At 38.7% G+C, this 14,319-nt stretch overlaps 1 protein-coding gene across 1 annotated transcript in view; it reads left to right on the top strand.

Moving 5' to 3' along the window:
* Positions 1-2,958: 2,958 nt before the first annotated feature.
* ADAM7 (ADAM metallopeptidase domain 7) overlaps positions 2,959-14,319 on the top strand; it is a gene marked incomplete at both ends in the record, with an annotated part of 57,635 nt that continues 46,274 nt past the window's right edge. The window contains 2 exons of the mRNA XM_081077379.1: positions 2,959-3,010; positions 11,776-11,879. Of these exons, the coding sequence (XP_080933505.1) occupies positions 2,959-3,010; positions 11,776-11,879 (156 nt within the window). The remainder of the gene's footprint in view (positions 3,011-11,775; positions 11,880-14,319) is intronic.

Below are 14,319 nucleotides of genomic sequence, written 5' to 3'. Positions count from 1 at the left end.
TAGGTCTATGATACATTTCAAGTTAATCTTCATGTGTGGTATTAGGTCAGGTCCAGTGTTGATTTTTTCCATATATATAGCCAGCTGTTCCAACAGCACTTTTTGTTAAGTTTGTATTTGTAGTAAAAAAAGAAAAAAAATCAATACCTGTATACATCAGAGTCAATTTTCTGGACTCTGTATTCTGTAGTATTGATCTGTGTATCTAATCTATGACTTGCTAAACAAATTTATTAGTTCTAGGAGCTTTCCCCTCCTAAATTTGATACTGCTTTTTCTTGTTGTACATTTTCTACAGGACTGCAAATCCCAATGCTCTCCATTAACATGTCGCATCATTTAGATGCCAGTGGCTATTCCTAAATCAGTTTGTGCAGCCAGTTCAGTGAACTATGACCTTTATCCAATCTGGACCTGGCATGTTATGTCTTGTTCCATATCCTGGTGTCTTGCTCTTCCCTAATCCTGCTATGTGATGATTCTCTGTCACACACCTTTCACCCAGAACAAGGCTGATATGACCACCACTCTCTTTTCTCCTCCCTAACCCCCCCCCCCCCCCCCCCCCCCCCCCGCCTAAGGTCGTGGCATCACCTATACTTTGTTTAGAGGACAACGACAGCGATAGGGCAGCAATTCAATTTAGAGAATGGATCTTCCAGCTTTTACCCTGGAGGGGGCTCTCTCCAGCAGGGAGAAAATCCATGTCCATTGATAATGGATGATTTAAAGGCTTTGTTTTCTTATTGTTTGTTTAGGGCAATATTTCTTCCCTTGTGGAATAAATAGAAGTATAGAAGAAATTATAAATGTGAAGAAGATGCACTCATGTCTGGAATATGCCAGGACACTTTTCATAGCCCAGCTACCAGAGGACATCTTTTTTGACACAGTGCAGGTAGACCCCCTAACTTACAAAGGCATATCCACCAAAAAAAGGATACAATGGTCCACAATGAAGGGCCCAGAACTGAGTGCAGAGATATATGAAACGCTGAGGACTCATTTACTTTTCTTTTAATATAAAAAAAGAGGAAAACACATTCAAACAATATTAAGTAGCGCAGGCCTCTCTATGAATGTAAGCACAGGAAGATAAAAGCTTCTGTTGACCACTGGGAGAGGCCGTTTCTCACAGTCTCTTGCCAAGGTGGAGATGGTTGTTATCCAGGGATTGGTAGGTAGCTGGTTCACTTTCTCTGCATTTATTGAGCTCCTACTGTGGGCCAATTACCAGGACAGTAGGCCCTGGCTTCAGGCTCCTATGATAGACAGCAGAGAGAATTCTTTATTTCCCTTCTAATTACCCCAAAAAATGCAGATAGAAAGAAGGGTACAACCTCCCATGGTGTCTATGTGCAAACACCCAGTACCCACCACCATCCTTCACCATCTCAGGCCCTGCTGTTCTGGGAAGGAAGCTAAACTGGGCAGACATCTGGGAAACTGGGAAACAGTGGTGAGGGGTGTGGTTAGTTACCATATTTCTTTGATGTTAAAAGTAACATCCTTCCATGTTTTAACAGTAATGAAGTTGGGATACTGCTTGTAGTATTATATATGGGTCACACACACACACACACACACACACACACACACACACACACACACACAGAGAGAGAGAGACTTACTTGATGAGCTGGTATTCCCTTTTCCCTCAATAACTGTTATTCAATCAAGGCTGTAACCTGCATATCCCAGTCAATGGAGGACATGTACTCGTTATCATACCAATTCTAACAATGTATTAATGATACTAACTGAATGTATTTTAAAGCCCAATTTAAAAACAATTAGTGTCCTTTCCTTCTGTGTTAAGAAAACTGTAGAATCCTTCTCTTTCATGAGGCCGTTGTGACACCTGCTGTCAGAAATAGTCACTAGCTGGCCTTTCCTACAGAAAAGAGATGATGCTAGATCATGAAAACTTGTAGTAGGAAAGGAGCAAATAACAGTTCATTTCCCCTGATCATTGATAGTATTAGGCAGGTAGCATTTTGTGTTGAAACTTTGTAAGCAGCCCAGGGCCCGTCTCTGTCCCTCCCCAATTTATCCTTAAGATTTGATGTCCACTAGTGGACAAATATTTGCAGATATCCAGTCATCCTTTCGGTGTATCAATAGTAACCTTCTCTAGTTGCTAGTTCCCTCTGTACGTTTGTCCCTATTTTTTAAATACAAATAAATCGAGGTATAATTTGCATACAATAAAATTCACTTACTTTAAGGGTACAGTTCAGTGCATTTTGACAAATGTCGCCACTACCACAATCAAAATACAGAACATTTTTGTTACCAGCTTTTTATGCCCTTCTCCAGTCAGCCCACTTCCATCCCCTGCACCAGATCACCAGCAATCATTGATCTGCCTTCTATTACTATACCTTAAGTTTGTGTTTTCTAGTTTCAAGTAAAGGGAATCATACAGTATGTATTTTTTTTTGTACCAGGTATGTTTCACTCAGCATAATCTTTGAGTGATTCATTTATTGTTCCAGTTGTTATGATACATAACTACTCACTTCAAAACTTGATGGCTTGGAAACTTTCAGTATGCTCACTGACTCTGTGAGTCAGGATTCCAATAGGGCACAGTGGGGATACTTGAGTACCCACAGATTCTGGTAGCCACAGGAGGTCCCTGAAGCAATCCCCTGCAGATACCAAGGGCCAAGTGATATAGCTAAGTTTTGGGGGAGTCAAAAGTTATAACTACCACACAATGTTAAAAATTAATGCGCAAGTGCCTGACGGAGTGAGTACTCAGGGTGTAAATTTTATTTCAGCCTGAGGTAGTAGGGTTAATTTCAAGCCGGGGACCAAGATGGTGCATTCTAAGTTAAGGAATACCTGAGTGCCAATATCATCGCCCTGAACTTTCTCCTTGTGAGAAGACAAAATTGGCTGTGGGGAGTTTCTGGCACAGGTTTGAAGTTCATACCCAGCCTCTGTCTGATGATGGATGGGGTGCTACTGGTACAAGCCCACGGAGATCAAGCTGTGCCGGAAGGTATGATTGTGGGAGAAAGCAATCTACAGAGTTTAAATGGGTAGACTAGAGAGATCTTATCACATTCACTCCAATTTTCCGAAGAAAGGCATGATAGATATCCAAACTATTAGAAATAGCAATACGACCTCAGCTCCTAATATTTGTTGGTCCATGCCTAGCTCCTGGTCACAGGTGACTCTGGGGCTTTTAAGCAGCCTTGTGTTAGCTATAGAAAGAACCAGGGAAGCTTGAATTTTGAAGAAAATTAGAGTTGTAAGAGAGCTTTTTCAGTCGTAGAAAATCTATAATTTTGATCATCTACTCTATAAACTGAGAGCAGCAATGAACTTATGACGAATTAATCTCCTCAGTCTACTATTTTTTTGAGTCCCAACAGTGTGGAAGGTCTGGAATTGTTAGACCCGGTAGGAGACACGTGAGTGTTAGCTACAGTCTCTGTTTTCAGAGGGCTTGCAAATATTTCAGACTATAAAAGGAAAATTGTACTAATACTTCCTGGCATTGTGAGTGTTTGAGAGCATGGTACTTCAGCTACAGCACTTTATCAAGATCTAAACAAACTTAATAAAGAACTCAGACTTCACTACCTCTGGTCTACCAAAACAAGTGGAGAAAAGAGAAAAAACTCACTGAAAGCTTCTCACACACCAACATACAGACTGTGAGAAAGAGCTAGGCAGAATTTTAGGAGTCAGGGATTAGAAGGAACAGCTGTTCTATGATGGGTAACAGAAATATTACGGAGAAGGTGGTATAAGATTGCGAGGGTTCAGGAAAGGGGGACAGGGGGTGGCCCTTTTCCCAAGAGAGTGATTTTTCGTTTTTGTCAAATTGGAGGAGTAAGGCGGCATGAAATGAAGAATATGATTAAGCCACAAAAGACTGACAAATGTACTCTGAGTTCTAGTCAATCAACCCTGAAACAGATGTTTCAGCTGAATCTGGAGGAAGATGAAAAGAGAGCTAGCTACGTGGGAGAGGTCACATAGGGTGCTGATAAAAGGAGCAGCCAACCAACCAAATGGTCACTTTGTTAATAGTAAAGCTTTTACTGTTTTTCAGTTGGTAATCTTAAAATATTTTGCAAAATGTGTCTGGACATGATAATTTATTTTTCCTTACATTTGGCCATACTTAATCTACATAGTGATTCTGCATAGAAAGCACTATTATCCCTAATTTACCACGAGGAAATGAAAACTCTAGGAATATTAAATTAATTTGTTTAATGGAACTAAGTAATGTATCAGAATTAAGAGGTGAAATTACCACACACTCCATTTAATCTGGGTCTGCCATTCCCCAGCAATAGCCTTGCTCTTTGGGTGGCAGAGTGAGTCAATTTTTTTATGACTCTTGTTGTATTTATTAGATGACATTTACTATGCATATTAATTGATAAATCTGTGGTTAGAAATGGAAAGTATGAACATGACAAAAAAACAATTTGTCATTATTCTGGCAAATCAAAATTTCCGCTTACAATAAAGAACTGAGGAAAGGGAACAAAAAGCAGTAAAAGCATGGAATCATACCATCTTGATTAAAAAAAGAAAGAAAGAAAGATCTTAGAGACCAAACAGTCTAACCATCCCAATTTATAAATAAGACTCTAAGGCCCAGAAAATAAGTAATTTGCCAGAAGTAAAAGAATTTTAGTCACAGGAGAACATGGAGCTCCTGTTTCTGAATCTAATGTTCTTTTCAATGCACTTAAAACACAATTAATGGGCTGAAATTTGCTTCTAGGAAGAGAAGGACAAGTTAACCATGATTAATGTGGTTTTGGAGTACTTTATAATGACATTTCTTTTTAAAGTCAGACAGAAACTGCTAATTTGTATTTCTATGGGAAGCTTTTGCCAGTACTGTTATAGTTTGAACAAGATCTTTTTCTTCATTCTCTTCATTCACTTCACTGTGTTTCCCCTTTTCTTTATGTTTCTCTTTACAAAGATGGTAGACGAAGCATGTTGTGTCTGCAGAGTGGGCGGCCTCTTCTGTCTCCCTTGGAATATAATCTTTATCATGTGTCATCCTTCCTGGGCCTTCACCATTGTGCATTTACTCCCTTAAGTCCTTACGAAGGTCTGAGGGATTGCTGTCCAAGTTGCAAGCTAGGAGAGAGGGGGCAGGATTCAGGGAAAGAGGGAGAGCAGGAAACTCAGGAGGGCAAGCCTGGGCCGTGTCTGGATTGTGAGAGAGGGCAAAAGGAGATAGCAGGCGAGCTCTGAGCAAAGCTGAGAGGCCTTTGAGACAAATCTTCCTGGTTGACTATTTTGTAAAGAGCTGGTCTGAGTAGCAATAAGGAATGAACACAAGCATCTACAACCTCCAACCCCTCATGGAAACCAGGATGGGAGTAAATGAGAGAACCTCTTCTGAGAGTTGCTTCCCTAATTTGTAGCTGAGACATAAGAAGGGAACAGACCATCCCCATACCTGTCTAATCTTCTTTAAATTATGCTTTTCCCTGTCAATTGGACTCTCCAGAGTCTCGTTGATATTGAAATCTGTTTCCGGGTGTGTGTTTTTAAGCTTTATTGAAATGTAGTGATCATGTCAATTTAAACGCAGAAAGATGTGACCTGAGTGACAGTAAATTATAGACTACTTATAATATTGCACTGTTCCCAACTAGACACGTGGTAGAGTTTGGAATTGAGGTACAATGTTCTCCAAGTTGAAAAATTGATGACAGAATGATTATGAAAAAGAATAAAGCTTATTTCCCCTCAAAAAAAAAAAAAAAAAAGCACCAGTGTATTATAAAAAGCACAGAACCAGGTTGAAAATTTCTTTTAGTCTCTGCTTTCCATTTGTTGACTGTGTGGCTTGAGTAAGTTACGAAAATTTTTCTTGATTGTTTCACTGGAGCTAATCATAGATAATGCCATATCTTTAATATTTTAGATGTGCTAGAAAATTAGCCTAGCTATAACTTGCTCAAAGACAGCAGACAAATGCCTTAAAGCCTTGTCATTTGACATGACACCATAAGTAATTGAGATTCCAGAATTGGTATTTCTAAAATTCTTTATTCTATTTTCCACAATTTTAATTGTAACAAAGACAAGCTTACTACAGTTCTTATCACCTAATTTAATATGCTCTTTTCAGCTGTCACCATGAATGAAGCTGATAAGTTCCGTTTGACATGTGGATGAGTGTTGGGTAACCAGTCAAATACACTGAGTATGCCCATCAGTCTTCAACCGTCTCTTGTATTGACCTGAAAAAGTGTCAAAAATTCTACTGATCAGTAGAATCAAATGATCATTTGGATTAAAGTTGTTTTAATTATGTTCAAAATTTCTGGAAATACATGAGGCTGTAACTAGACAATAATCACATTGCAAATTAGTTCATTGCATTCAACAAATTTATGTTGAACACGGTATCTATATGCCAGACACTACTAGGTATGTGGTACCAGAGGAATCAAAAGCAAGCAGAATCTTTGCTTTCTAGAAAGTATAGTCTGCTGTAGGACACAGATAAGCAAATAATTAGATGAGTAAGTGTGATAAATTAACATAATTTTTCAGAAAAATAGAGAATCTTGTTTCAGAAGAAAACTTGGTCTAGACTCTGGGGTTAGGAAAGGACTTCCTGAGACAGTGATCCTTGAACTGAGAACTGAAGAATGAGGAATTAATATGGCCACAAAGAGGAGAGGAGAGGACTTAAGGTAGAGAAGCAAATATGTCCAGGGGCCCTTTAATGGGAGGAAGCATAGCATGTTGGAATAAAGAGAAGTCAGAGAACCTGAAGAGAGAGAGAGAGAGAGAGAGAGAGAGAGAGAGAGAGAGAGAGAGAGAGAGAGAAGGAAAGAAATGAAGGAAGGAAGGAAAGAAGAAAGGAAGGAAGGGAGGGAGGGAGGGAGAGAGGGAGGGAGGGAGGAAGGAAGGAAGGAAGGAAGGGAGGGAGGGAGGGAGGAAAGAAAAGTGGAAGAAACTGGCAAATAAAAAGTAATAAAAACCAAACCAATATTTATACACCTCTTTAAAAATTAACATTTATCTAGCTTTTAATGTGCAGGAGGCACTCCTATTAAATGATTTAAATAAATTACCTCACTTATTCCTCACTGTAACTGCTATGAGTTAGATACAATTGTTACGTTCATTTTGGAGAATGAGAAAACTGAGGCAGAGACATCAAATTTTGTCCCAAGTGTCCCAAAGGTCAAGTTAGTGAAGATGGAGCATCAATAGCCGGATATAGCAAGGTGCACATCGTTAGCAACATAGACATGAAGTGTTTTGTTGAGTTAAAGATAAAATAGTCTGCCGTAATTTCAAGAGAAAGTGGGGAGAGAGGAACTGTAGTCAAAAGGCACACTCATCTTTCAAGAAATTTTGTTATTAGAAGAATTCAAGAATTGGATAGTAGCTGACAAAAAAGGGAGAGTGATGTAAAAAGAGAAATACATATATTTTTAAAGATAGAAAAAAATCGCAGCATGCTTGTATGTGTGCTAATTGAAATGATAAGGACAGGGGAAAAAAAACAATTGCTGGTGTGATGACATTGGGGGGGGCGGGCGACAAGAAGGAATAGGATCCAATATGTTTGAAGTAGCAGACTTTAGAGACAAGGCAATACATCCATAGAAAAAGGAGAGAACTAGTCTGTATTGGCACTCATCTTGATAGTAAGGTAAATGTGATAATGGGGGGAAGGGGAATTTTTTTCTTCTGGTGGCTTCTTTTTTCTCAATGAAATACAGATTTGAGGAGAGAAGGGAGAATGTAAAATAGTCAACTAAGAGAATTGGAGAGTGAGTGAAACGGGATGTAAGATTGCCTGTCAGCACAGATACACTTAACACTCACACCATCCCTAGCAGATACATATTATTATTCCCATGTTATAGATGGGAAACCAGAAGTACAGAGAGGTTTCATACTTTTCCCAAAGCCACAGAGTTAAAAAGTGGCAGGAAATTTACCTTTTGAGGCTTTAAAGACAAGTGAGTCTTAATGCGACCACCAGTGAAAAACGATTGAAGCCTTTTCAACAAACACGTGACATGGTCAGATGTGTATTTTGAAAAGACCACACTTGTTGTGGTGTAGCTAGAGTTTGTGGTAGCTTGTACTAGAATGGAGGCAGAAGAGCTGGGAAAAAAAGTGGATGAGATATTAGTAGAAGGTGAAATAAACATACTTTATTTTAGTGATGGATTGATTATGAGGAATGTCCATGATGACTACTGGGTTTCAGACCTGCAACGTGGAATGAATGATGACATCATTAAGTAAGACAGAAAACAAGTCGGGATGGCCGTACATATTGTGTTTGCAGGGGCTTTGAACCTCCCAGTGATGGTGTTGAGAGTTGGCTATAAAGATCTATCACTCAGCTGACTAGAGGTATAAAAGGTGAGGCATGACAGAGAGATGATAATTCAACAGAAGAGGGGATGGTTTGAAATAAATGTACAGTTAGATGGAAACACAGCATAGAATAATATCTTAAGGAACTCCAAAATTCAAAGGTTGAGTAAAAGAGGATACCCTCCCAAGTTGCCAGATCTAGAAAGAAGTTAAGAAGACTGTGTACCGAGAGAGCTAAATAGAATATTTCAAGGGGGAGGGTATGGTCAACAGTGCCAGAAACAGCTGAGAGGGCAAGTAAGATGAGGAACCAAAACACCTATTGGATGTAGAAGCTGTGAATTCATTGGAGATATTAGTCAGTTATATCCGTAGAATAATAAAGGCGAATGCCAGAGTGAATGTGGTAGGATGAACTGGAGATGAGAAAACTGCCACAAGAAATAAAAACTGTGAGAAGTTCATCTGAAAAAGGAATGAAAAAGAAGGTAATAGTAGGGGCCTGTGGAATATAGGTTTGAGGGTAGGATATTTTGAAAGGGAAAGATTTGAGTTTATTTAATTATCAAAAGAAAGTTTCTAGTTGTCATAGATTGGTTCAGTTTATGGGACTATTAGGGGAATAATCAGTAATATGCGATAAGGAAGGAAACAGAATCCCAAAAGCAGATAAGGAATTGTATTGGCAAAGGGATATCTCTTCTAATGTAACAAAAGAACACAGACATACAGATTGGTTTGTACAAGTCCCGTGTACATTTGCTTGTTAATGTTCTCTTTTTTGCATTGACTTCAAAGAGTTCTATATTGGGCTGGCTCAGTGGCTCAGACGGTTGGAGATCCATGCTCCTAACTCCGAAGGCTGCTGGTTAGGTTCCCACATGGGCCAGTGGGCTCTCAACCACAGGGTTTCTGGTTTAATTCCTCGAGTCCTGCAAGGGATGGTGGGCTCCGCCCCCTGCAACTAAGATTGAACATGGCACCTTGAGCTGAGCTGCCGCTGAGCTCCCGAATGGCTCAGTTGGTTGGAGCGCATCCTCTCAACCACAAGGTTGCCGATTAAACTCTCGCGAAGGATGGTGGGCTGTGCCCCCTGCAACTAGCAACGGCAACTGGACCTGGAGCTGAGCTGCGCCCTCCACAACTAGGACTGAAAGCACACCAACTTGAGGCTGAATGGCACCTTCCACAACTAAGACTGAAAGGACAACAGCTTGACTTGGAAAAAAGTCCTGGAAGTACACACTGTTCCCCAATAAAGTCCTGTTCCCCTTCCCCAATAATAATAAAAAAAAAGAGAGTTCTATGTTATAAGGATATTTACCATCACATTTTATTATATATGTTGCATGCAATTCTGCAGTTTTCCTTTTAATTTAAATTAATTTGTGACTTATCACATAATAAGTTTTCATAAACAAGTTTGGATGAAGGTGGTAAAAAGGTACAAACTTTCAGTTACAAGATAAAGAAGTACCATGGATGTAAGGTACAGCATGGTGACAGTAGTGACTACTGCTATACGATACTCACATATAACAAAGTTGTAAAGAGTGTAGATCCTAAGAGTTCTCATCACACAAAAAAATAAAAATTCTTTCTCTTTTTTTTTTTCTATCTATATGTAATGATGGATGTTAACTAAACTCATCCTGGTGATCATATGTCAATATATGTAAGTCAAATCATCAGGCCGTTCACCGTAAACAGTGCTGTATGTCAATTATGTCTCAATAAAACTGTAGAGAAAAGATAAAGTTACTTTTCCTCATTTACCCCTGTCGCCTAATGACTCTCTGGGTTCTTTTTTCAGGGTGGGAGTAGAATAAGGATTGGCATCTCCTGTTTCATACAGCACTCTGACTGCCATTATCCTCAGGCCCCCCATGGCCCAGGGCTTCATTTAGTTAGAAAATAAAAGCTCTCAATAACTCTATTTTATTTTATCAAATTTTCCTTTGCAGTTTCTACACGTGGCATTCTGCGTAAAAGACCTTCTTCAACCGAAGTTTATATGAACATTCTTCAATCATTTCTGCTAAGGCATGCATGATTTTTTTTTCACTTTTGCATTTTTAATACACCTAGACTCCTATTTACAGTCAGCATGAAGTAGGGATCTCTGCTCAGCCCTCTACACTCTCCCCCACCACCTCAGTGGTTACCTTTAATTGGGACATGACGTCCACCCTCTGGGTTTTAGCCTTAAGCACCTCGTGAATTGTGTAACATGATCAAGGAACACTTCCTTGTGCTGGATCAAAGGTGCCTGTCTGTCTGTTAGGTCCTTAATCTTTGCTGTGGATGCCAGGAAGAAGAACATTTCTTTTTCCCTCAATCTCATGTGCCCCTTTTCTACCAGAATCATTCAGAATGCTTCCCGGGAGTTTATTTTTTATGATTTTACTCCTTTCTCAAATTAAAGGTATGTCTAAGGGTTTTCTTATTATGCTATGAAGTACTGTCTCTTCACTCATGAAGTTTAAATTGTTACCGATAAACACATTGATATCCATTGATGATTTTGCTGAAAACATAGCGTAGGACTTGGGCGAGATTATGGCTAATTTTGAGATTCTATGAGTCTCTGAAATACCATATTACTCTTAAATGCTCTGATTTACAGTGAGAAGGAGGGAGGAGTGGACATTACTGAATATCTGTAATGTGACAGACACTGTGCTAGCCATTAGCCACTTTGTATATTCGCATGTTTAAAATCCCATATTGTTATCTCCACTTTAAAGATAAGGAAATGGAGACTAATATCCACAGATCAGAGAGATTAGATATGCTACTCATCATCATACTGCTAATAAACTGGTAAAACTTTTATTCAAATAAGAGGAGATTCCACACTCCTGTGTTCTTTCTTCTATATTTCTTTAGTGAGGTAAGCAGGGCTCCACTTCCAGAGTTCTTACTTGGGTGGCAAAAAATGTGCAGAAGGTTATGTGTAGCACTGATTGAAGAGTACCTAAAATCGTTTCAACAAGTGAAGCCTTCTATTTAGCTACGAGAATTAAGACTTTGAATGCAACTGTCCATGGGAGATAAAAATCAGTGATACACATTGAAACAGTACTTTCTAGGGCAGGCTTTGACAGGTGACAGAATCCAGGGACAGACATGAAAAGGATAAGATGACAAAGGTGACAATTGCAGAACAAGTTGAAAAGATGGAAGAAGCTGAAGGACCCTGATTTCTTCGCCTCCTTTCCTATGTTACTTATATTTTCCTAATTTGGAAATATCCGTCTTAATTCCCTTACCTGTAAGGTGAGGATGCTATTTCATACTGCTGTTTCCACTTTGCTGGTAATTGGGGGCAAGTGAATGCTATATAAAAATAATTCTGTTATCCAATGCTGTGAGTGAATGTTAATGCTAGGTATGTTTTCTCCCTCTGTTTCCTTTTAGAAAAGATAATACTTGGAGTAGAGAGTCAAGAATTGGTTTACCCTAAAAGGCTTCCTCTGATACAGAAGCGAGATGTTTGGCACACCCATGATTATGACACACAGGTAAAGATTTTGAAATAATAAATAAGACATTGCTTTCACAGGCATGCAGAGAGCAACCTCTCGTTCCCATCAGAAGCAAACAAGACAGACATCTCAGTTTTTCCGAGGACTCTCAATTGGCTTACAGCCTGTGCTTGGGTGGGTGGGGGGTAGAGAGTGAGAGGAAAGCAATCCTTGATAGATTAGGAAACAAAAAAGAGGAAAGTTCAGATTTTACGGGGTGCCATTTAAAATTTTCCAGTTTATGTGAGGAGTTCCACTGACAGCTTTTCAGGCTAATGTAAGGCAACCTTATTTGTTCTGGGCTGGTTCCCCGTGGACTGTAATCTCTGAGCATTTTGTTTTCCTAGTGATCTGATACGCAGACTTATTTATCTTACAGATTCTGCAACAAGGTTGGACAACTTTCACAGGACAAAAATGTCTACTTGGCCTGTTGCTTAGAAGGGTGTTTATTCAGGCGTTAACATTAAAAAAGAGTTAAAACTGTATTTTCGAAAGTAATACATGTTTATTTCTGTAGAAAATATGTAATACACATTATAGGGAACAAGCTTCAAAATTAGGTTATTTTCAACACCCCCCCCCCCAATTGAAAAGACATTCAGTGACTCTCCTTACGTATTTATTATCAGGCACTTGCACTTGGAAACAGGTTTTTAATTTGGCCCTTAGAGAACACTGACAGTTACTTTGTCCCAACCCTCCTTGAGAGTGTAAACCTTTCCCAAGGCAACGACTTTTCTTCCTTCCTCCATTGGAGGAGCCAGCCTTCTAGGTTCTCACATGTTAGGTTTCTCAATCATAAGTGAGGCACATTTCAACTTCCAAACAGTCCCGTTGAGGTCACTTTCCCATGGCTTGACATGATGAAAAAGCAACTCTCCATTGGCTGCCATTTGGAAATAACACCGAACCACTTTTTCTCTAATAATCAACTTACAAATAGGCTTTCTCTTGGTCTCCAATTCTTTTCTTAACTTCTCAAACCATCTATTGGTTGAAGTTTGATACTCAGCTAGAGGCCAAAACCAGCTTTCTCCCACCACCCCCTGTGTAAAAGCTGGTGGGCATTTCTGGCATCTTTGGTCTTAAGACTTAATCAAGACTGATATTAAAATTCCCATTATAAATATACACGATGACCCTGGTCTGGGGAAGGAAATATACAAGATGATTTTAAAGCACCTTTTAGTACCAGAAAGTAAGGAAGTTCTCAAAACAAACAAACAAACAAAAAAATCCCAAACCAACATTGATGGGAATATGTTAAAAGAACACAGGCCCAACTGAAAGAGCTCCCAATGGCCAAATAGGAGACAATTTGAGCAAGGAAATTAATAACACAGTTTAGACCATAGCATAAAGTAGACATTAATAGCCATAAACCCATATTGATATAAATGATTGAATTAATAAATAAATGGAGGATAATAGACAAATCTCTCATACAGAAGAATTAAAAAACTGATGTATGTACTCCTCTCCCCAAGAGATGGAGATCACTTCCCACCCTTTAAGCTTGGGCACTGCACAGTGACTTCCTGCCACAGAATAAAATATGGAAGAAGGAAAAGTATAACTTTACAGTAGAGACAGCTTACAAATGTTACATCAGTGATAAATCATGTTGATAGTATATACTCTTGGTATAGTGTGATGAAAATGGCACTTTATTTTGTTGTTTTCTCCCAAATCTCCATGTCTAAGCATGAGAAAGACATCATGAAAACCTAAAGAAAGCCTGCAAAATACCTGGCCAGCACTCCTCAAAACTGTCAGTCATCAAAAATAAGGAAAGCCTTTTTTATGGCCAAGTGAAATCTTACCATTTGCAGGGATTAAGTACTACTACAGATTCGTAATTACATATATATAAATAATCACAGGGATGTAAAATACAGCATAGAGAATATAATCAATATTGTAATAACTATGTCTGGTGTCAGGTGGGTACTAAACTTATGGGGGGACCACTTCATAAGTTATCTAAGTTTCTAACCACTATGCTATACTAATAAATGTCACCACTATGCTGAAACTAATAATAAAATAAAATTAGATAAAATAAAATAAGCAAAAATAAGGAAAGTCTGAGAAACTGTCGTAGTCTAAGAAACCTAAGGAAACATGATAATTAAATACAATATGATATCCTGGATGGCATCTTAAAACAGTAAAAGGACATTAGACAAAAACTTTAAAAATCTGTAGAAGTGTAGACTTTACGAGTAATTGATAATATCAATCTTGGTTCATTAGTGGTGACAAGCATTCTATAGTAAGGTTAAGTTGTTAGCAATAGGGAAACCTGAGTGGTGGGGTACGTGGGAATTCTCTATTATCTTTCCAACTTTTCTCCAAATCTAAAATGATTCTAAAATAAAAATAAATTTAAAAATTAAATATAAATAAATAAAATTCTAAAATAACAAGTAAA

This window comes from Rhinolophus hipposideros (genome assembly GCF_964194185.1).
Source record: "Rhinolophus hipposideros genome assembly, chromosome: 16".
In the NCBI taxonomy this organism is placed as follows: Eukaryota; Metazoa; Chordata; class Mammalia; order Chiroptera; family Rhinolophidae; genus Rhinolophus; species Rhinolophus hipposideros.
Note: the sequence above shows the minus strand (reverse complement) of the source record. Positions and strands in the feature narration are given on the sequence as shown.